The sequence below is a fragment of the Corvus hawaiiensis genome, chromosome 21, assembly GCF_020740725.1.
Source record: "Corvus hawaiiensis isolate bCorHaw1 chromosome 21, bCorHaw1.pri.cur, whole genome shotgun sequence".
In the NCBI taxonomy this organism is placed as follows: Eukaryota; Metazoa; Chordata; class Aves; order Passeriformes; family Corvidae; genus Corvus; species Corvus hawaiiensis.
The window spans coordinates 4,939,056-4,962,357 of NC_063233.1; the positions used below are offsets into that span (position 1 = coordinate 4,939,056).

Genomic DNA, 23,302 nt, shown 5'->3' on the forward strand with positions numbered 1-23,302 from the left:
CTCCCCTCTTTCCAAGTGGCTTTTACTATCCCATCTTTCAATGTCTCTCTTGATTCTCTGGAGGTATATTTAGAGATGCTACATCTCCTTTTCTTCCGGCTCTCAACGTGCCTCCCACTCCTGGCTTTGCAGATGGGATCTTCTTTCCTCCCTTCCCCCGTCATAACCCCCCGCAGCTGCCTGGGAGCAGGGGATGGAGCTGCCTTAGGTTGGAGGAGCTCAAAACCCACATTTTACAAGAAAGGGGCTCCAGTTATTGGCAAACTTGGCCTGGGCACAACTAAAGGTTAATGCCCTTAACACATCTGATAATGGCTGGAGCCACGTCCCTCCCATCCCTCTCCCAGTGGGTGCTGCTCCAGTGACCCCCTTGCAGGGAGGGATCCTGCATGGATTCAGCCACAAAGCTGGGGAAGAGCAACAAGTCCAGAGTATTAAAACCAGGGGCTGCAAACTCCTCAGCAATAAAACCTTTACAGGGCTGCAGAGGAAACTTCCCGGTGTTAACACGAATCTTCCTGGCCCAAACAGCGACAAGCACAGAGACTTCCATGGGGATCCTCGGTGTCACAGCAGCAGCAGGATGTGACAGTGACACGGTTTCTCCGGAATTAAGGCTGGTGCTGCCCACAGTGATCACCCCAAACGCCCCAGGACGCGGCGCGAGGAGCCGGGATCTGCGGAGAGGGAACAATGGAGTCCAGGAGACGGGAAATACTTCACCCACAAGACACCTTGTGGAAATTTTATTATATAGAAGTGTAAAATGCAACTGTCAGTCAAATAAAAAGAACACTTTTTTTTTTTTTTTAAAACACCATGCTCAACATTATCCAATCGCGGTTCTTTATAGTTAGACATTTCAAGCATAAGGAAAAATAAGGAAAGAACCCAAGAACAGTAAATTCAGTACATTTAAAAACGGAATGTCCCGCAGGGCAATTAAAAATGCAAGAAAAAATAGCTTCAATTCCGTTTTTCCTTTAAAAATACACTGTTATCTGTACAAGAAACACTACAGTAAACATCAGAAATCATATTATCCCTTTTATTAAATCAAAATTATTTAGCGCATACTGTGGTTAATACTAGATTCATTTATTTCTCTAGGTAATTTGACAAATATTAGATAAGAAAATATTTAAAAGAAACAAAAAAGCAAAAAACACCTTGGAATTAAAAAATAGTTACTACCTTTTATATGGTTTTATGTTCCACAGTGTTTGTTAAAGGTACTAATAGCAGATTCATTTTAATATTAAAAATAACAGTATTTATATTTCTGAGAGCATAGAAGAAGTTTTTTTTTCTTTTCTTTTTCTTTTTTTTTTTGTTTTTTCTTTTTTTTAACAAGCTTGGAGGTCTTAGATACATAAATGCAACTAGCAATGGAGACATGAAAAAATGTATTGCTAAAAAAAATTAACACGTTTTTATATTACCCCTTTAGACTCTAGAAATTATACAAACCCTACAAAATGCCCCCCCCGAACTTGCAAACAGTAACTGTTTCAAATACAGAAATCATATCATTAATTACAATACATATCATAGTTCAGTTTTTTAAAAATGCAATAAAATCAAAGACAGCCAAGATACAAGAAATTAGAAGTAAAACATTTAATGAATTTACATATTTAAGAATATTTAAATACTGTTTAAATTTTTTTTTCTTTTTAAGATTTGTTACATACCACCTAAGACTTCCAAGCCACTCTTTCTGTTCCAACAGAAAAGATCGAAAATTAAAAGGAAAAAAAAAAAAAACCACACAAAAAACCCACATATTGAAATGTCACAGCTCTGGGGTGCGTTTTGGTGCCTGCAAATTCTCTGGCTTCTCTCCAAAAAGAATCCCGGAGGTTTTGTTTTAATATAAATTTGGAAACAAAATTACCAGCATGTCCATACGTTTAGTACATTACTAATTGTTCCTGATTCTTAGAAAAGTTCAGTATAGATTATCCTACAGCTAGTGTTCCACAAACAGAAAAGTCTTCATCAAAATGTTGCAAATCTAGAAACCTCTGTTACAAAAAGGTTTTCTTCCACAACAATTCCAAGGAAAAAAAATTGCCACGAGGACCTTGTTCTACTGCTCCTGGAAAGAGAGAGGGGAGAAAAGGAGAAGTTACTGAGCAGCAGCAAATTATCAAAGCTGCCGAGCCCTCCTCCCCCGACACAGGTCTGTCCCCACTGCAGCGGAGTGGGAAACAGAGCTCAAAGGATGCTCCGAGCTGCCATCGGAGCCCTCTGCCCTAACGCTGTCCCAGAGCTCTCCTGCCCCTCACCAAACAAGATCCCTCTTTGCAGCGGAGCAGACTTGGGGAGGAATGAAGAGAAGCCCTTTTATCACCGCGTCCAGGTCACACTTGGCCAGCGCCCGCGGCGAGCGCCGGCACCGGCACCCGGCTCCACCTCGCTGGTGTGAGCCGAGAGCAGCTGCTGGGGGCCAGCATCCACAGCAGCCTCTGCTCCTGGGAGCCAGAGCTAAATGTGGAGCAGTGGGGACAAGTGTCAGACCACAGCAAGGTGCCCGGGTGCTTTGCCTTTCGCCGCATTGTTTGCCCCGCAGAGCCGGTGCTCGGGAAAGCACCAAGTGTGATCAGGATAGATCTCACACAACTCTCTGGTGAGCTGAGCGACAGCTGAGGGGAGATTTTACTCCAAAGCATTTTTCAACAGTTTTGGTCTCTTTCAGGACAGGGAGCTGGTGAGCACACAGCTCCCGTCCCAGCACGAGAAAAGGAAAAGCCTGCGCTCACAGTCCTGTGCTGTGCTGCCTCACCAGCTTGGCTTCATCATTCCTTTTACTTTAATTCCCCCAAGTCAAACAACTGCCTGGGAATAACTGTAACTATAAGGAAAGGCTCCCAGAAGAAACAAAGAACCTCCCAGTCCGCTCCCAAAAAACCCTCACCCACCCTGGACAGGAACATAAGACTGATGTTGAGGTAACGCTTCTGTGATCACTTCCTCAGCCACAAAACATCTCTGCTTCACCATGTGAACCTGAAGGAGAGTCCCCCACCAGAGCAAGGCAAATATACCCAGTTCCCCAAGAGAAGGAGCAGAGGGGTTCGGGGAAGGTGAATACAGACCTGGCTGTGAGCCTGAGCCTGCCCTAGTGTCTGCCCGTAGTAGGCAGCCTGCTGTCGGTAATACTCTGCCCAAGCCATCGTGTAGTCCGGCTGAGAACTTGCCTGAGAAGCAGCACTGGCAGCATGACCTGCGGGGAAGGAAGAAAAAAGGCAGAGATAAGCAATTCCAGAAGCCCAAGCCTGGGCTTAGGATCTCCTTTTGTCAAGCTTACAGAAGAGCCAGCCCCATTCCGGCTGCTGCAGACACCTGACAGAGCAACACCAGCTCTGCTGCGTGGGACAGCAGGACGGGCTCCAAGCTGGACTGTGAGGGACAAGCCAAGAGCAGGCAGAAAGCACCCAGAGCGTTCCTGCAGCTACAGGGACAGGCTGACAGCCTGCACACCCCTCATCCTCAAAGGCCCAAAGCCTCCAGCAGCACCATGTCAAAGCAGGTCCAGAGGTCGGGATCATGCGCCCTGTAACACAGTGGGGAGAGCCAGGCCTGTGACTTTCCTCTCACAACCCAGCTCCAGCTTTCTGGATTTTGCCAGCATCAGTTCCTGCATGCTCGGTGCTTCCCCAGGCAGGCTGGCTGCAAGCGTGGGCACGAGGGGACCGGGGCTCAGCGGGAGCAGCTCTCCCGAGGCGCGACAGCACAACCGAGAGCTTTCCGTGGGAGCACTACATGCACCATCACCAACAGGACAGCACCAAAGGGGATCTGGAAAGGACTGGAAACTAAAAATGGCAGGGATGGAGATGCAAGTCATCGGATTAGAGTGAACTCCTTGTAACAAGAGCTGATTCATCTCCAATACGCCTGTTTCACTCACTCTGTTTTTTGAAATACTCCTCCCATGCTTTGCTGTAATCGGGATGGCTGTTCTGCTGCTGGCTCTGTTGGCCTGTGCAAAGATGACAACAAGGGGCACGTCAGTATGGAACAGGTGACAGTTTCCAGCCAGTGACATCTACCTTTCCACTAGACAGGCCCTGGGTCTACCCCAGCTGCCCAGACTTGACACTTCAGCTTCCACCTTTCTACAGTGTTGGGCATCTTCAGTTCAGGAGAAGCTGAGAAAAAGCTTGAGTTCCTGATTTCACCTCATCTGCTGAAGGGCATGAAGCCAAATGTCACCCTGCTGGGACCTGCTCAAGCCAAAGCATGTGGCTGGGAACTGCCCAGTCTGCAATCAGCCACCCTGGGCTCTCAGACTGCTTGCATTGAGTGCAGGAGAGCTGGGACACCTGACACAGCTGAGACCTGTCACCTCCACAGAGCTGCCAAGGGGATGGCCGTGTTTTCAGTCACCTCACTTGTTTGTCAGGGACTGCATCCTTCACCCCCACTCTCCTCAGTGGAGCAGAGCTGAGGGACCCCTGTGGGCAGTGCCCATCCACACGCGAGCCTCCAGTGGCATGACCTGCCTCTCTGCTCCCGGCTCCTCAAGGTGCCATGAGCCCTGCACAGGGCACAGCCAGCCTCATTGCCCGCAGCACACACCCCAGGCATCACTGGAGAGGCAGCCACAGCATCCCCAAACAGCCATGGCTGGCTCGCGGTGTCATCTCCAGGCTCCTACGCTGCTCCAAGGGAAGCAGTGCCAGTGTCAGCTCACAGATCCCAAACCTCGGGCTCCATCTAGCACAGACTCCCCATCTTTGAAGCACTAAGATACCTTCAACCTAGCACATCTAAGGGTTCCTGCAGGGAGAGCCTGGCCAGCCGGGACAGAGGAAGGATACCTGCTCTTCCCACGCTTCCCTGGATCCCAGTGGGAGCACAGAGCCCTCAGTGAGACACACGACAAACAAGCAGCAAATACAGCAGCTGGGAACGGCAGAGAGGCACAGCAGGAGTGGGGAGCACGAGCCACTGCAGACAAGGAGAGCAGGCAAGGACAGAGGACACGCGTGGAGCAGAGCTCTTCCCATCCCATCCCAGCTCCATGCGCAGCCTGGCCCCGACGCCAGCCTAAGGGGGGCTTTGAAGTGGGGGGAAGGGGGAAAATAATACACTGCAAGTGTGAAGTGGGTGGAGGGAACAGGGCAGCAGTGTCCTGTCCAGGGGCATAAAAGCGGGTTAAAAGACTTGACCAACGCTGCAAGTCAGGACCTTTTCTGGCAGAGGTCAAGGCTGCCTCAACTGTCCACCTGCTAATGCCAACAAAGGACCTCCTTCAATGCCTTTTCTTCTCGGAGAATTACAGTCCGCAGCAGGCTGAAAGGACACGCAGCTAAATGCATTTCACAGCAAAATGTTTCCCCAGCCAGTTAATTTATTTAAGATGGGGGAAGTAATTAAAATCTAAATACATGTGTAGGGGGTGGGGGTCTGCCCCTCCTCCCACAAGGAGGGCACTCGAGGCTGTCCCCGGGACGCCGGCGCTGTGACGGGGCTGACAGAGCTGTCACACACAGGCTGCAGCACTCGGGCAAGGGACCCTGCACAAGGCTGTTTTCCAACTAAGAAGCGCAAAAGCAGGTATTTACCTATTTCTTACAATAATCCTCCTATGCCTTGGTGAGCTCCACCTGGGCTGCCTGGGCACCGCTGCAGCCGAGGAGAGTGGTGAAGGTTCTGAAAGCGTTATGTGTGTGTCCTCTCTCCTCACCCAGCCTGCCTTCAGTGTGCCTGGCTACAAACAGCAAGAGGGAGCATCCTAAGCACACACGGAACTAGGGAGCCAATATTCTCCATCACACTCAACAGCAGAAATAAAACATCTGCCTCCAAAAGACAGCAGTGTGGGACTAAAGCCACACAGGGGAAGGACAATGACAAGGCAGGAAGCTCCAAGGGTTTTTGGGAGCCAGCTGAAACCTGACAGTGCAAAACTGTCATCACTGGGGTATGAGCTGCATTATTGCTCATCAGGGGGCTCAAGGGGGCTGTGCTTCCTACACCAGGCTCCAAAGCCAGGAGGGGTGAGCCTGAGACATGATTATCTGCTGCAGGAAGGGAGATTTTTCTTTCCCCAGTGACTGCTAGTCAGCATGAGGGGATGTTTCAGGAAGCTGAGAACAAAGTTAAGTTACCAAGGTGAGTTTCTAAAGGCATCTTGCAAGGCAAAGAGCAATGCAGCTTTGTAAGCATTTATTCCAAGGCTCCATGGGAGATAAAAGTTAAATTTTTTTTTGTGGAGCTTTCCCTGCTGCACTGACTGCTCTGTTTCCCAAAGCTCAGGGAAGAGGAGAGCGCTTGGCGTGCAAAGGAAAGGAGTAGAATAACAATTTTTCCTGTATAAAACAAGTTAATGAGAACATACTCTTCTCCAGTACCACACCATTCCACTCCTGTACAGAAGAAAAGTCCATTGAAGCCCACCACTGCATTTTAATGCGCTGAAAACAGAACAACTCCTGACGTTCTCCAAGACCCCTAGCGCTCAAAGGAAAACTCATCATTTCTAGACTGGAATTGCTAAGAGGCAGGACTCATCCAGAGTTTAACACACACTTCCTGTGCAAGCTTCCCATGTGCCACCACAGCACACATTTCAGAAGTGCACCAAGTTAACAAAGCAGCACTGAGATTTCCAAATTTCACATATTCACAATTTCATAAACACTCAAAGGTGATTAGTGTTACAGGGAATCACAAGTGCAATTGCAGGCATTGTCCCTCCAATGATTCTTCTACCTCAGGCACTTCCAAGAGAGGAAATTTATACCAAAGTTCATTATCTACTTCATTGCTAAATCAGCCTTAGCAGGGAAAAGCATCTGCCATTAACTCCCCTTTTAAAATTATCCCCCCACATACCTTTTGGTGCTTAGCTTTAGTTTCATGAGACCAGACCATTTAAAAATTCATATTTCTTGAAAAATTGTGACTGCAAGTGTCCTTTGGACATTACCACCACCATGTGAGCTTTGAGATTACCAAGCAGACATGAATCTGCTCTGTTTAGGGCAAACCATTCCTCTGGCTGCTGGAGACACAGGATGATGCAGCTACAGCCATCACCACCAGCATTTACTACTTGAATTATTCTGAAAAGGTGACTCCCCATTCTAAACTGCTCAATTTTGACTCAAGAGGCTTTCAGGAAAAAATGACCAGTACAGGAGCCCTGCCTAACCTTCCTTCTATTTCCTGCATCCCCTTCCCCAGTCATTACATCAGTCTGGAATTTGAACAGCAAGAAAAGCTCATAAGGAACAATTAAATAAGAAAATAAGCAATAAGTGATAAGGTCAAGAACAAAGAGATGGGAGAGCTCAGCACCAATAGTGTGCCTACTAGGGCGAAGTGTGGTTGGCAAGTGCTTGCCTGGAGAATCCTGGGAGAAGAGAGCTGGAGGCAGGAATGCTTTTGTTAGAGAGGAACAGACAGCAAGGACCAAGTTTCTACCCAAAGAGCAGAAAGAGGCAATAAGCAGTTAAGCACATAAAAAGCAAAAGTTTTCCAAGGCCTTCAGCTTGTTCTGAGCTCAAACACCACCACATGCCTCCACACACCTCTTCTGCTCAGGAAACCATTCTGCTGTTTTCACACACGTGGTCTCATGGGTGAACTTGCCCTTTGCAGGCACAAAGCAGCAGGAACACCAACCCTTCTCCAGCCCAGGTCCTGGCACTTACTTGGGACTTGTTGTCCAGGCTGCTGCCATGTCTGGTAGGTACTGCCCCAGCCCTGCGTCATGAACGCCTGAGGACCACTGCAGAGGACAAAAAGCCATGCTCAAGTAGACAATAAAATACTTACCAGGCCAGAGACATGAAGCTGCCCAGAGAAGAGAAGTTGTCACTTATAGTCAGCAGCTGCTGAGCAAAGAGGTGAACACGGGAGCAAAAGGAAAGCTGTGCAGGTGTGAACTGTTATGTCCTGCCTTGGTATCAGTCTGTTCATGAAGCCAAGGTGAAGATACATCACAATGAACAGTACTCCTTGTGCTCTGTGCAGCTCAGGCTTCTTCCCATGCTCTCACTGCACTAGAGACAGGAATTTTGGAGATGCCAATACCTACCTGCTTTATTATTTAATAGATGAAATCTTTCCTGTAGTCAAGCTTAAACGATTGAGCTCACTTGCTTTTGCTTCTGAGTGCTCAATCTTGAAAAGGCTCCACTCATACCCCACCCTTTCAGGGCCCTCCACCCTTCTCCCAGCACTTTCTAGCTCCCAGCCATTCCCCCCAGCCCACGGGTGAGGAGGTGCAGCAGCTTACTTTTGATGAGGTGTAGCAGGTGCTTGGCTGAACGGACTTTGACCAAATCCTCCAGGTCCACTCATGCTGGTACCCTGTCACAGAATCCACAAATATTTAATGCTAGCTCCAAGTACAGGGTGGAGGCAGCTACTACGAGTAGTAAGAAAGGAGAGAAGACAGCCTGGGACACATGGATCCTGAAGCTGGTATCAAGCCTTCTCCTCTCAAGCAATTCAGCACAAAGGCAGCTTTGCCATGCCCCAGTTCAGTATTTTCCATACTTTTTTACCAAACTCTTCCCCATTCAGTAGTAAGTACTGCAGCCTGACATTATTAAGCTTCAATACCACAGCACTGTGTTAAGTGTAAGATAAGTCATCCTGAACTTACTGAACAAGGAGTCGAGCGTTTTACTTTCAGGACAATGCTGCCAGGACTGGGTTATTCTCACACAGCGACACTATTGTCTTCCTTTCAAAAATCTCCTTTGACAGCCTTTTCATACCTTATATTGCTGTTCTTCCCTCTCATATAGCTGTATACACTACCCAGCATTATGTCAACAGTCAAATCCTTCTGGGACCACAGCAAAAATTAGCCCAATGGATGCTGGAGGGCCATCAAGCTCAAGCCAGCTGATAAGAGGCAAATGGTTTTGAAGCTGAATAATGCAAACACGCATGTTCTGTGCCATCCTGTGAGTCCAGGCCTACACGTACCCAAGAGTGACAACAGCACGTCTGAGAGGGACGGAGCAGGAGAGCAGAGATGGAACTTACACCAAAAGGGACAGAGCAAGAGAGCAGAGATGGAACTTACACCAACTTTCTCATCTATGAGATGTCTAGCGAGCTCGATTTGCTGGGGAACCCCTCTGATTGTGAATATTCGTACGCCAGGATCTGTGTTCGGGGGTGGGTTTCTCTGCAGCTCCACGTGCGCTCCCGACTGCTGGTTTATGCTTTTGATGTTCTCGCCACCTGAGAAGAAAGCCAAGACATAAGGAGGGATATTCAGCATCTCTTGCCATAAAACCATATCAAAGTCAGGTCCTGGGAATGGGTTACAGTTTCAGCTACCTTCTGTGTGCCTCGGGAGAGGTGGGCTGAGGATGGCAACAGCAAAAGAAACCACAGTACGTGAGCTCATGCTGCTCCTTTAATCTACCTCACAAACATAACCTGAAACCTTGAGCTACTGTAAGAGTTTTCGGGGTCAAGGATGATGCTGCTTAAAGAACACACAAGCCCCGCTATGTGCCCACTGCCAGGCTCCCAACAAGCTGCAGCATGACTGGGATACGCTTTGATAAAACAGATGCAAAACCTGCACTGACTGAATTCTGTTGTTCTTGCACAGCTGTTCAAATCCTCCAAGAAATGAAGGTCACCTGCAATCTAAACATGCTGGCTTTTCTTCTTTTTTTCCATCACTAAGGCAAAAAGCCACCAGCCACATAACAAAGCTCAAGCCTTCTCCCAAACATGTGCTGTTTGATAAACCTATCAGGTTTATTGCCTTAAAGCAGCCTCTGCTTACAAGGCTTCCTATTCACCCTGCAGCCACACATCCCTCCACAGCCATGGCAGCACACGATTCCAGGCTGTCTCCTGCTATTTCAGAGTTAGCTGTGCATGCAGTGAACATGTCTGGCTCGTTTGCCATCTGGATGCACAAGAGCACAGGAGTGCTTCCAGCAGGATGCAGCAGGGCCAGTCAAAGTGGATCTGATTTCCTCAAGACCTGCTAGGTCCCGGTCTCTTCATGAAATTTGCTTAACAAAAGCCTCAGCCAATGTTACAATGGTTCAATTCTTCTTTTGGAAGCTCACACAACTTACAGACCAGCTCCACTCAACTGGAGAAATTAAAGGGTGTGGGGAAGGAAGGGGTTTTACAACTTTTAAATTAAAACCAAAAAATCACCAGCTCAAAGGATAGACAGCAAGCAGGACAGAGAGCAAAGGAAATGAACCAGAGATTCTTGTTTGGTTTTCATTAAAAAGAATCTCCAAAAATAAACGCCTCAATTTTGCTCACATTTCCATCTCTATACATCCAGCACAACTTCAAAACAAACTGTGGATGTTGCAGACACTTGTTCATTTCATTGTAATGGACTCATGACCTTTTTAACATTTTAAAGCCTTCTTGGGGAAGGGAGGAGGAAAAGTTGCCAAAGGGCAATTAACTCTTTCTAAATGAATTTTTGAAGATGCATTTAACAAAAGATAATCATGTCACATCCCTGGGCAGACAACAGGGATTGTACTGTGCAGCCAAAAGCCAACCCACTTACTTTCAGTCAAGCATGGGAAAGGAGTAAGATGAAGTTTCAAAACCAAGGGGGTTTTTTTGTGTCATGCTTTTGTCTGATGCAGATTTGTTCGAAGCTCTGGTTTTTACATATCGAGGTGAGATCTGAATCAACAGCCATTTCATCTGCTTTGTGAAAACAGAGGACCCTTTCAGGCAACACAATTTGAAGGAATGGCACAACTTCTTTACTGGGTGACAGAGGCACAACCAGAGGTTGCTACTTGCACTGCAGACTAGTTTCTCCTTCCAAAAGGGGATTAAAAATCGAAGCATTCTCAAACTGGAAGCAAGGAGAATACAGATTTCAAATCATTGCCCCATTTAGCATTCAGCACCAAGCCTGTGGTTGTTAGGCCTGCTTCTACAGCAGGTCCCTCCTACCCCACACGGCAGAATTAAGTCAGCTGCCTCTCCAGGTTTGGTGGGAGACTGCAAGCTCCTACCCCCACACCAGAAGGACTCAGTGCCCTTGTCCTCTTCACCCTGCAGCCTGGTACATGTCAAAGTGCTCCCTCCCACCCAAGCTACCCCAACCCAGCCTCCAGAGCATGCAAATGCCGTGACGCAGCCGCCGGTGCCGGAAGGAGTTCTCTTCCCCACGGTGAGGTGACCCGCTCAGCACATGGTGGCTGTCTATAGAGCATTCATCCCGCTCCATTATTCCACCTGATGGGGGGCAGGAGCGATCCAGGAGTGGCCTCCCGGCTGGACGTGAAATCCTAAAGCAATTAATCAAACCTGCTCAAAGGCCGAGCTGACAAGAGCCAGGCCGGCCGCGGTATCTGTCAGGATTGCCGTATTTATCATGGAAATCCAGGGGGGCCCAGGGAGGCGGCGGCTGTTTCCAAGCACCACCAAACACAGACAGAGTTTGACATGTGTATGGCGCTCGCCTCCACCCTTCCTCAGGGCCTTTGGGAAAGAAAAGCTGCACCTACCCACCCTCTAGAGGAAAAAGCCACGCGCAGGATCCGCAGGGAGCCCCACCGGCTCCTAAAAGCTCATGCTCCCAAGCTGCGATGTCCACAAGAAAAGGGCACTAGATCTTCAATCACGTATGCTGCAGAAATTGAGCTGAGAAACTTCCCAGCCTCCCTCTTTTTCCTGCTTCTTGAGTGGTCATGAGAAGCTGCGAGCACAGCAGCAGTTACCAGGTCAGATCACACACACCACATCTGGGTGCCCAAGGCACTTGGGTCAGCACCCTTTGCTTGGGTGCTGATCTCAAGACCAAGCTGATGGCCCAGAGGCCTCAGCCAAATTTTACAGGGAAGGCCAACAGCCCCATCCTGTATCACAGCAAGGAAAAACACCCAACAGCTGGAAACTGCTCAGAAACTGTCAGGGAGAGCAAAGGTTTTGTAACTGGTCACTGTTAAGAAAACCCCACTAAGATCCCCTCTGCCCTGCAGTGTCCCATGAGGGGGAGGAAATAACAAGAACTGCCTGTCTTGAATCAGTGTGTGGAGAGTGTAGCACATCCATGCTGGTCCAGACCCCAAAAGGCAATGCTACAGCCATCACTCACTTGACAAAAGTGAAGGCTGCAACAGCCTAAGAGCACAGGCACTGTGAGAACACCGATTACAAGGTGGTATTACAATGCTACAGCACTCAAATCACCATACAACTAGTAATTAGTCACTCCAGAAAGCTTCTGATCTGGCCAAGTAAGAATCCCGATTTTGCTGTTGTGGAAACAAAGGTAAAAAGCCACCCTTCACCCCCCAGTGAGGCTGTGCCAGGCCCTGCACTTGAATGCTGGGACATTCACTCCACTACCTGCATTTATCTTTTCAGCACACAGTGCTCTCTGTAGTCACAAATGCTCCACTTCAGTGCACTGCTGAACAACAAGTGACCTTTTCTGATCCTTTAATAAAGATGACTAATGGATACAGCAATAAAGTTTCATTATAATTTGATTTTTCTGTACATATAAGTCTCACTCGTGGGCTTAAAATTTACTTTGCTTGATCTTTTGGCCAACTGGACTGTTCAGTGAGGACAAGCATAATCATTGCAATTTCTGCATAATGGGGAAAGCAGGTGGTTTTTCATACTGAAATAAGTTGTCAGGTTTGTGAACAGGCTTGTGGCAAAAAACAACATCTGAAAACAATTGCAGATGCAGGGCTGACCTGCCCGGGTCCCTGGGCAGGAGGTCAGGGTGCTGTGGGGACAGGCACATGGCAGGGAACAGCAGGGATGTGCAGCAGGGAAAGAGGCCACAACAAGTCTCACCACAAGCTCCCTCCTGCCCGGAACACTCAAAGCCACTGAAACTTGGCCCAATGCCCTCAGGTCTCTGCCTCCTTTTCTGCTGTAGCTTATCTATTCCTTGTCTATTCTCTGCTGAGGCTGAAAGCCAACTGTGATTACTTAAATACTGGTCCAGGCATATGTCATTCATTCTGAAATAAGCAGATAGAAAAATGAAGCACCACCTTTGATAGGTCAGTGCATTAGCTCAGACACATCGCAGCAGTTCAGAGCTAGAGAGCTTGTCTGCTCCCGGCTCTACCCAAAGTCCTACCACAGCCCCACGAGCAGCTCCTGCTCTCTGACAAACTGAGTCTGCTGCTGATGCTCAGTTTCATAACCATCATGGGGTTGTCCTGGTTGAGAGGATGACTCCTCATCAATCTCCTTAGCATGGAGAGATCCCCACTGGCCAGGCAGCCAAGGGGCCTCCATGGCAGTGAACATACTCAGCCAAGTGGCACAAGGTGCACCAGGCTGCTGTGCCAGGTCAGGTGCCAGCACAGAGACAGACAAATCCTCCTACTTCCTTCATCACACACTTCAGGTACGTGGTTGGAAGCACCTACTGTTATTACCACACTCAGAGACCTTCCATTTCCTCACACAGCACTCACAGAAATCCAGCACGATGAAATGACTGTTCTGCTTGTCCCCGATACACCATCCTTCAAACGAATTCTCTGTAAAAAGAATCCACAAACGAACCTGCCTTTTCTCAGCCAGCTGCTTGTTATAACAAGCTTATTTGACAGCTCTGCATTAAGAGCCTCTCTTACAGCTTGTGAACAACGGCCTGGAGAGTACAATTATGAGTGAGAACACCACAAAGAAAACAACCACAAGCGCTTACAGCTTATTCCTATGCTGCATTCACCGGGCACTAAACACCTACAATCACAGAAAACCCCAAAGCTCACTGTAAAGCAGCAAGAACATGACCATCCTGAGATAGGAGGATTGCAAGCTGTGATATTTGGAGTCACCAAACCCACCTTTGCCTATAACAAGGCCACACTTGTCAGCTGGAACAGTGTAGGTGATTTCCTGCATGCCCCCAGGTGTTCCAACACTCCAGTCTCCACGGCCACGACCTCTTCCTCGGGCAACAGCCAAGCTTCCAAAGCCATCTCGTTCCTTAGAAGGCAAAACATGTGTATCAGTATTTTTGTGCTGGCCCCAATGCACATTAAAAACAAAATAAAGCAAGGTAAGTTAAACTGCCTCATAATCAATGGCATTGAATTGAGATATTCCTGAACCTCAGTTTCATATTCAAGGTTTTGAAGTAATGTAGGTTACAGCTGCCTTCCTGATTCAGGAAGATATTTGTATTTTTAAATGCATGCCTTTACATCTGCTGAAATAAACCTATAAATAAGCATCTAAAGGACTAAAGAACTTTCAGTTTGTGATGGGGGCTCTCTTTAGAGCAAACAATGTATCTTGGCACTGACAGACAGGAAAGTTGCTTTCAAACCCTTTCAAGTGTCCTCCTGCTGGAATTATTCAGCAGAAATGCACATTTTCCAAAACGTCCAAAGGAAGCTTTTAAGTTCAAAGACACCCAAAATAGGTATGTCCTTTAACTAAGTGATTTCTCCAAATGCCATGGGCAGTCAGAGGCTATCACATTTAAGTAAATTATTACAGCAAATTATGAAATCAAGTTTTCAAACCAGGTATTGGGGCAAGAAGAGATATCAAGATGGACAAATTATGGACCTCATTGGACAAATTACATTCAGGTTTCTGAAATGGCCTAAAGTTTTCATTTCTCATACTACAAAGGGAATATACAACCTCCTTCCAGAGCCTGCCCTAGTACTTCAGCTTTGTACTTCCTGCTCTTGTGTAATGCAGTATGTTGGTGTGTCTTAAGAGCACAGTGACACAATGCCTGAGCACTCATCACCTTCCTGTGCCTCCACCAGACCAGAGGACTGGAGTCTGAAGAAGAGGCACCACTGAGCGCTGGCAATGCTCTGCTGTCTAAGCAGAGCCTCCAGTCACTGATGCTGATGGACTCCATTCCATCACATCACTGTTTCCAAACAACAACAACTAAAGAGCAGATAGATGTGGAGCTGTAATGAGGCCTCATAGGCCTGGGAATAGAAGACCTTCCCACAGCTCAGTTAGTTGACATTACATTAAAAGAACTTTCCACCATAAACAAACAAACCTCAAATCTAGCAGCTCTGGGCAGCAGCATGTGTGGCCTACCAGGGGAAAATTGAACACTGCTGCTTTTCAGAAGATGGCTCCATCCCTCCATCCAGCTGCCTGCATGCAGCCTGCATTCCCAAAAAGCACTTCCAGAACCCACCTGTGCCGTGAGGATGAGCTCACTGATGATGTGTGCTGCGTGCTGACACCGATCGGGGAGCCCCATGACCTGTGCGACTCTTTCAGAGCTAATCCCATCATCTGTGGAGAGAGGTGGCAAAGACTAAATTAAAAGCAGAAAACATCCACTCGCCAACAAGAGCTTCCTTCCAGCACCGCCACTGCTGGCAGCGTTTTCACACCACAGAACTATCCCAGGAGCTACCGCTTCCCTCCACCTTCAGCCCCTCTTCCCTGGACTGAAAGAAGGCAAAACCCAGCCCACACTGCAGAGGGAATGACACTCAAAAGGAAACACTTTCAAATGTCAAAAATCCATGAAAGAGACTGATATAATTTTAAGAGGAAAAAGGCAGCTTTGATAGGTGATCAGACAGCCAAGGACCCAGAGAAAGTTACTCAGAATTAATCAACTCCTGATCCCCAAAGGCTTTAATGTCCTGAAGGAGAATTCTTTAACAGGAAATAAAAGATTTCTGTTATTTTATTTATCTGTAATTACCACTCAAGACATGACTGTTGTGACATCTAATGTTTGCAAATGAGCTGTATATAATCTTACTCTCTGAAAACCAGGAAGTGCATGAGGAGGCAGCACATCATATTTAAATGGGTTTCAGAAAGAGACACAATGCACCTGTAAATGAGGAAAGCCTGGCTGCTGGAACCCAAAAGTGGAACACTGGTCAGAAAGCAACAGCTCTCCATCCTCACACAAACCTGGTTTAAATTGAATCCTAACTCCAGCATCATTCTGAATCTTTTTGATCATTTCTCCATTTCTTCCTATCACAATTCCAACAGCAAACCTGGGCACAGAGACCTGATGGGAAAGGCAAAGGAGTATGAAAGTGCAGAGAACTAGACTGAATGACTCTGATTTTACAAGGAGATGCTCTTAACGTTGAGGACGGGCCATGTTAGGCAGCTCCAGGCTATAGAACAGCATTGTTTGAGAAAAACAAACAAGTGGCCACAAATTCCTTCCCCACTAAATGAACTCTGCACTACAAGAATGCAGCTTAAAAAAGACAATTATAAAGTGCCATCTGGGAGTCCAGGAGAACTCCTCCTCTTTGCAGAGCCAGACTCAATTCTTCTGGCAAAAGAACACAATGCATTTAAAAAGCAGCTTACAGGTTACAAGTGCAATTGGATGACTCCCCCCACTACCCATCCCACAGGGAGGTTAGCAGAGTACTGTGAAGGAAACGTACCTCTATGCTGCCTCCTCCCATTCTAGCACTGAAATCACTGCGTACGCCTCGGAAGTCTGCCTGATCTTTCTCTCGGATGATCTCCAGTACCATTTCCCTCGCTTGCTACATGGGGAAAGAAGTTACAGTTAGCTTCAAATTATTCTGCTTGCCCTCCTGGTGTTAGGGCCTCAACAGCGGGTAACGCTCAGGCTTCAGGCAGAGGGATCTCCACCTGCTGAACGCGAACAGCGGTCTGATTTAGGATTTCTTTTACCACAGCCTGTTCTTGATGGCATCTTCCATGTCTGCCAAAACCTGCCAGGTGCACAAGGTGGCAGTTTCTCGGGTGCAATTGCTTCCTCCAGTCTTTCAAAAAGGCCCTTTAACTTTTAAAATATCTTTTCTTTTTTTTTTGGAATTAAAGGAAGTGAAGACCCTTCCCTACTGGATAGAACTGAAATCAATACAGTAAGGTAGAAGCTGTTGGTAGCATGGCAGAGATCATGTCCACTAAGAGCTACAGAGCACATACCAAGGAGGTGCTGGGCAGCACTGAGCTTACTGACTCTCAGAAGTTAAGCCCAAGTCTGCAGCAATCCAGCAAGACATTTTCTGAGACAAATGAATATTTCTCCTACCTACTGGCAGCACTCAAGGCCATGCACAAGCCTGCATGTAGCCCAGCTAGTGAAAGTATACCCTGGAAATTAGCCAACAGTAGTCACCAACAAAATAAAAAAAGCCTACATGGCAAACCCAAGCATTTTTTTCTCTCTACTACCAGTCAAGCTTTTGGTTATATTTCCAAGCTTGAGGGTGGTGGTGAATCTCTCTCCTTTCATTTTTACATATTTTCCATGTCCTCAAGGTATTTTTAATGGAAAGAAACAACTCAAAGACATTTCAGAGATGCCAAGACAGAAATAAGGGTGATGGAGAGATTTCATGGGGATTTGAGGGAGTTAAGAGCAGCATCCACAGAATCCCACCAAACCCAAGGATTCATCACACTTCTTAAAACGCTTCCTAAGTGTGCTCAGCTTTAAGTGACTCAAAGATCTTCCAGCCTGTGCAGTCTCCATATTTCCTTGAATGGAAGACGTGACAACAGCAAATCTTGCAAGGCAGAAGCCACCTGGGAAGTGGCAGCACTGAGAGTATGATTTGGTTAGAAGTAGCCAGACTGTCATTAAACTCCTTTTGCACAGCTATACCTCCACAGTAAAAATGGGGGGGGGGGGAAACCCCTAACTCTAAAACTTGCAATAAGAGTTTTTTGAAAAATACAACCCAAACACTATCCCTGAGCAACATCAGCTGTTGCAGCAATTTATGATTAGGGAGTGTTCTGGTTTGGTCAAATTTAGAGATATATCCTCTGAGAGAAGGCACAACCACCCCTCCCCCACCAGGTTCAGGAAAAATAAATTTTCCTCGAAGGAAAGTAAGAGATAAAAACTATTTATTTAACAAACACACGGGAAAAGGAAAATAATGCTAAATAATAAAATCTTTTGCTGTGAAGAAAAAACCTGGGAAAGTGTTCAAGTCCTCCCTTTGGTCTCCTTGGAGCTGGGGCTTGGCCCAGGGCCAGGCCCTCTGTGCCCAGTGGAAAGTCCTCCCGATGTGTTCTGATATTGAAGTAATCCACAGAAAAAGGGAAAAAATCCAAAATTCCAGGGAAGGAAAAAAAGTTCAACTCTCAGTCTCTCTCTGGAGGAAAAGAAACTGAACAACTGGCTGAAAGCTGGCTGGAAAAAAAAGTTGCTATCTCTGTGTGACCCTGAACAAGCTGCAACCTGCTTTGAGAAAGTTTTGCTCAGTTTTTCCTTCCTCCTCTCAGGCTCAGTTTAAAGGCATAGAAAGGCACAAGAATTAATTTCTGGGCATAGGGCAGCGATGTGGGATACACATCATAAAGTCACCCCAAGACAGGGAGATCGTATGAAACAGAACTACTTTTATTGGAGACAGGAATGCTAAGCTAGATTTAATACTTAGCAAGGTATGAAAGGCACTTGCTGAGAAGTGGAACATGCCATGGCTGAACTTTAATGCTCGAATTCAGGCGCTCCCATCACGCTGCAATCCCCCAGTCTCCAGCTGATGGGGGGTTTTCTCCGAACCGCAGGTTCATCCACATCTGCAGAACCCTGACACAAGGAGACTGAGGTACCAATATTAAGCAAACCCCTTGGTTTCAGGAGTTGTTGTGGGATTGGTTTTTAATTACCTGCGTCGATTGGCTGTCTGAGGTAGTTTTGTGAAAGGTTCCCTGTCTCAGATGTGTGATTCAGACAGTCACTAAGAACCCATTTGCTCGAGTGACACAGAGCTCTCATGTTTTGCCACACAGGCTGGAAAGCATTTCAAAGCTACTTTCTCCGAACCCTCCTCATCATCTCTACTCCTACCCATGTGCAATATTTATGTGGAGTGACAGCTCCTAAGTTATGCTGTAAAACAAACTACTCTGGTGTTTTAACTTGCTCTACTCAACCTTACAGAACAAACAAAACCGGGAAAGATTATTACATTTACAGTCAGATTTGACTCCATTAGATGCTCACAAATACACTCAGGTTTAAATTTCTCCTCAGTTCTCTTGGGAAACCACTTTGCTTTTGTTACATACCTGTACTTTAAATGCATCTCCAGTAATTCGGAGAGGTTTATCTGCTCCAGTAGGCAAAGGACCATCTTGGATCATAATCATTTTCACACCTGTTCGCTCCTGAAGAAAAAGCACAGAGCACTTTTCTAAGCAGAGTCCCTAAAACAAGGGACTGTATTTTGGACACTAAACATTATGAAGGTCAAACCAGCACCGTTACAGAATGCACAAATTCAGGAACAGTCCTAGAGTGTAAAGGACTGCCAGAAATTGTGCTGCTCCTGAGGTTCTCAAATAGCTGAAATCCTTGCAAGGAAAACCCTCTCCACCGTGACAACTGACTTTCCAGCCCTCTCCAAAATCTGTAGCTGTCTGCACATAACAGTTATTAAGTGACCAGCCTCCAAACTATGTGACAGAGGTCTAATCAGGGCACTCAAAACTCCTCCATTTTTAACCTAGATGTTTTGCTAAAACCCTCTACTCTTTAAAAACTTGTACCAGATGGAGGAATAAAGAACATCCAGGAACACAGTTTATACATAACACAACACTTAATTAGAAAGGGGTGGGATGAGAAAAAAAGATGACACATGGCAGCTTTACCACAGATCAGCAACAAAAGAGAAGCAGAGCACTCTACAACAGCATGGCTGGCATTAAAAATACTGCAGAGCAGAGCAGACGTGGCCCTTCCTTGGCTACAGGGATCCCCTCCTGAACAGCACACACCAAGTGTTATCTACAGCACATGGGTTTCTGTCACTGTTCTGGCAAAACTCCACTACTTGTGTAGCTGGGGCCACACTGATTTTGTAACACAAGATTGGATTTGAGTCCAATCTCCAAAGGCAGAAGAGCAGTCCCTGCTGGAGAAGGTTAGAGCATTCAAGGCTCTCCACTTCAGCCTGTTCCAGTGGATCTAGAGAAGCTGCAGTAGGGAAGAGAGCCCTAAAGGAAATGCATCTTGCGCACCTGCAACTGTTTTATTGTTTCACCTCCTTTGCCGATGACTAGACCCACTTTGGATGCCGGGATCAAAATCTCCTGAATGGTACTGTTGCCATCAACATCGTTGTGAAAACCAGGTCCATTCCGACAGCGATCTACAATCTGCCCCAGTAGCCGTTTTGCTTGTCTTTGGAAAAGAATCGAGGGAAACAACCATTAGACAACATTGCTCCACGTGACCAAGAGACCAGGAACCATCGGAATGGAAAGCGATCGGGGAGAGGAGAAGTGGAAAGATGGAGGAAACCATAGTCAGCACAATGTTTGCCTTTTTTTTTTTTTTTAACTCTTTGATGTCTATTTTCCCCTATCATGATTACTTATAAGCAGTTTGATTTTTGAAAGGGGAAGAGAAAAGGAAGAGCAGCAGCATGCTCTGACCTCTTGGGAAGTTAAGGACAATAGTTGAACTACATTTGGGGTGCTTTGAATGAAGATGCTCTAGGTTTTAACTTTTCTAGCACATATACAATAATAAAACTCAATCTCTGTTCTCCTTCTTGGTCAAGACAAAAAAACACACACTGCTCTGATACTAACACAGCCCATGGATTAACCATTCTCTGGTCAGTCACAGGCAACTGCTTTGCTCTTCTCTACCTGCTCTTACCAGCAGCACCAGAACACTGTCCTAACACAGCCTCTGCTCCAAGCAGTAGGTGCTGAAGCTACACCGCGAAGCGAGGCAGGGATACTGCAGCAGCCACCAGTGAAAGACTGGGTTCTTCTACTCCTGGTGAGAAGAGACACACAAAGAAGCATTTGGGAGATTAAAGATCCCTTCTCTAAAATCTTTAGCATGTCAGAGGTAACTGACAGGGTTTCCCTTCATCTTGAAGACTCCTATACCAGCACATCCCATTCCTGCCCTTGTCCCACAACCCTTCTGAAAGCAGAAGAAATTCACTGGTTCCCTGTTCAGCCTAATGCAGCATCTTCCCCTCTCTCCACTTCACACCATCAGGCACCTTAAGGACAACTGACTTCTCTCTAGAGATTTGAAGAACCAGTACAAAGTCATCCCTTGAAGCAGACATTCCCCCAAGGCAGCTCAGGGGGTGGTGCTCTGAAGCTGCACTCAGAGCAGAACACTGCTTGCCCTTGACTTTCTCACAACAAAAGGGAAAAGGTGGAATTTCTGGAAGCCTGCTTCAAATATTCTGGAAAAGTTTTAAAAGGTTTTATTCATCTACCTTCATATTTGGTGCAAAGCTCTTTTAGTGACAGTATAGAGACCACAACAGTTAATACACAACATATTTCAGATGAGAAGGGGTCACTCAGAAATTAAGCCTATTAGTTTGTCACTGGATATAACTAATGAAAACATTTCTCACAAAACCCTTCTCAAAGAAGTCTGACATCTAAAATGGTTTCCTGACTTTATTTTATTTTTCTACAAGTAGCCTGAACAGTTCAAACAACCAATTTGTCAAGAATTTGACCACAAAAGTAAATTAAATTTCACTTAATTCCATGTCCACGTTCTGTTTCACAAACTGAACAGTGTCACTTTTAAAATTTACTCATATTTTATTTAAAGACAGCCTTGGACACGAGTACATTTAACTGCTTATTTCAGAACCACAAAGTCTTAACTACACCTCTCCCCCATTTTCCCCCAACTGATCTCATGAGGCATCCCAGCTTTTTACTATTTTGCTCTTGTTCTTAAATATCCTTTGCTAAAGGGAGAAAGCCACTTCAATATCAGCAAGAATACACTGCCTGCCCTATAATGTGAGTTTGCCAATTGTATTTATTCTGGCTCACTGCTTGCAGTATTATGGTAGAATAAGGAGATTTAAGTACCCTTAGATCTCTTTAGGAATGGAAGAATGATGAGTGTCTTCTCTTTAGAGAGACAGTCTTTGCACCCATGTATTTTCAAATGCAACTCAAAGATTTCCAGATGGATTTTAAAAAACCCACCTACCCAAAGGCTGGGGAGAGAAAGAGCAGCTCCATATGTTAAGTGTGTTCCTGTAAGCCTGAGGATCCTGGATCCAGTTCCAGCAGGAGGTCCTCAACTGGTTTGTGAGAGTCTCAAACTCAGCTCCTGGGAAGGGGGAGGGAGGAAACACTGTCCCTAAAGTTTCTATAGGTCTAAAGATAGAAATCCCTGCTGGCTGGCCAAGTGTCTCTACCATGCAAGGAGCAGAATCAAGACTTGGGTTCAGTCCTTTGCTTCTTGTTGGCAGCGATGCAGAGACAAGCACCCAGTGGGCCTCATGCTGCTCTGCAACAACACCAACACCTCCAGGGTATCCTGGAGTGGCACCCACAGGCTTTAGAGGCCTCATGCAGCCCTTCTTCAGCTGGAAGGATGCTCATCTCAATAGGAGTAGGGAAGCGAAGGGGAGAAGAGAAGTGCCCTTCAACAGCTTAGCTCAGTATCCTGGAAAGCTGCAGTTACAAAACTGCATCCTAGGTGCCCTAAGAGCAACCTCACCCTGCGGAGGGGAATTCCAAGGAAATTTCTGCAGAGGATTCAAACTGCAAGTGGAAAAAAAGCCTTTGAGGTGCACAGTTTAAAGCATCAGACCAAGAGGTTCTATGCTCCAGAGACCCTCAAGTTTCTCTAGGCCAACATTTGCTGGTGTGGCTAATAACCAAGTAGCACCACTGACAGAGCACAGCATTAGGGAGAAGAGAAAGAAGGAAAAAGGAGAGAAACTAAATCAGAACTCACTCAATGCTCTCTGGTGTCCCAGTGAGTACACAGGGCCTCTCGGGCATCCCACCACTGTCTGTAAAGGAAACAAGAAGAAAACTTGTGACACATGGAATTAAAAATGTGGCAGCTATTTCAGTGACCATGAAGCACCAATGGAAGCACCACCCACCTGCACACAGCATGCTAAAGAATTCAAAGACATCCAGGATCAACATATTTTAAATTATTTACTGGATGTCTGCATTCTTTTAAAGCCTTCCCCACCAATTAAAGGGAGGGGTAAAAACTCAGATAACATTGATCAACAGTTCCCTGTACAGCACTGCAGCCCAGTCTTCCCCAAAGCAAACTGGCACCAATGATCCCATTTGGATGAATGGTCTCATTTTTATGATGCAAAGCAAGCTGTATGGAGAGCTGTTGCCAACCCTCCTGAAATGTCTTCTGCCAGGAGCTGGAGCTGATCAAGCCAGTCAGATGCAAACCACAGAGCTGAGCAAAGTGAGAAAACTCAACAGCTTCAGGTCCAAGCACAACACAGATTGCCCATTTGCTCTGCAACCATCTGTTGGTTAAAGCCAGTTCCCTCAATGTTCCATTCCCCAAACCACCTGACAGACCTGTTTTCTACCC

General features: G+C 46.5%; 1 protein-coding gene across 6 annotated transcripts in view; it reads right to left on the bottom strand.

The window, feature by feature from the left end:
* Window positions 1-713: 713 nt before the first annotated feature.
* FUBP3 (far upstream element binding protein 3) overlaps window positions 714-23,302 on the bottom strand; it is a 40,219-nt gene continuing 17,630 nt past the window's right edge. For 3 of the 6 annotated variants that reach the window (XM_048325415.1, XM_048325414.1, XM_048325413.1), the window contains 13 exons: window positions 22,685-22,742; window positions 19,957-20,119; window positions 19,003-19,101; window positions 16,386-16,490; window positions 15,889-15,991; window positions 15,149-15,249; window positions 13,815-13,956; window positions 9,059-9,219; window positions 8,258-8,331; window positions 7,671-7,747; window positions 3,917-3,988; window positions 3,102-3,229; window positions 714-2,101 (listed from right to left, as the gene is read on the bottom strand). In XM_048325415.1, coding sequence (XP_048181372.1) covers window positions 2,093-2,101; window positions 3,102-3,229; window positions 3,917-3,988; window positions 7,671-7,747; window positions 8,258-8,331; window positions 9,059-9,219; window positions 13,815-13,956; window positions 15,149-15,249; window positions 15,889-15,991; window positions 16,386-16,490; window positions 19,003-19,101; window positions 19,957-20,119; window positions 22,685-22,742 — 1,292 coding nt within the window. In that variant the 3' untranslated portion in view covers window positions 714-2,092. Of the gene's footprint in view, window positions 2,102-3,101; window positions 3,230-3,916; window positions 5,723-7,670; window positions 7,748-8,257; window positions 8,332-9,058; window positions 9,220-13,814; window positions 13,957-15,148; window positions 15,250-15,888; window positions 15,992-16,385; window positions 16,491-19,002; window positions 19,102-19,956; window positions 20,120-22,684; window positions 22,743-23,302 lie in introns of those variants that run through there. The other 3 variants (XM_048325416.1, XM_048325418.1, XM_048325417.1) reach the window with 3 other exon arrangements.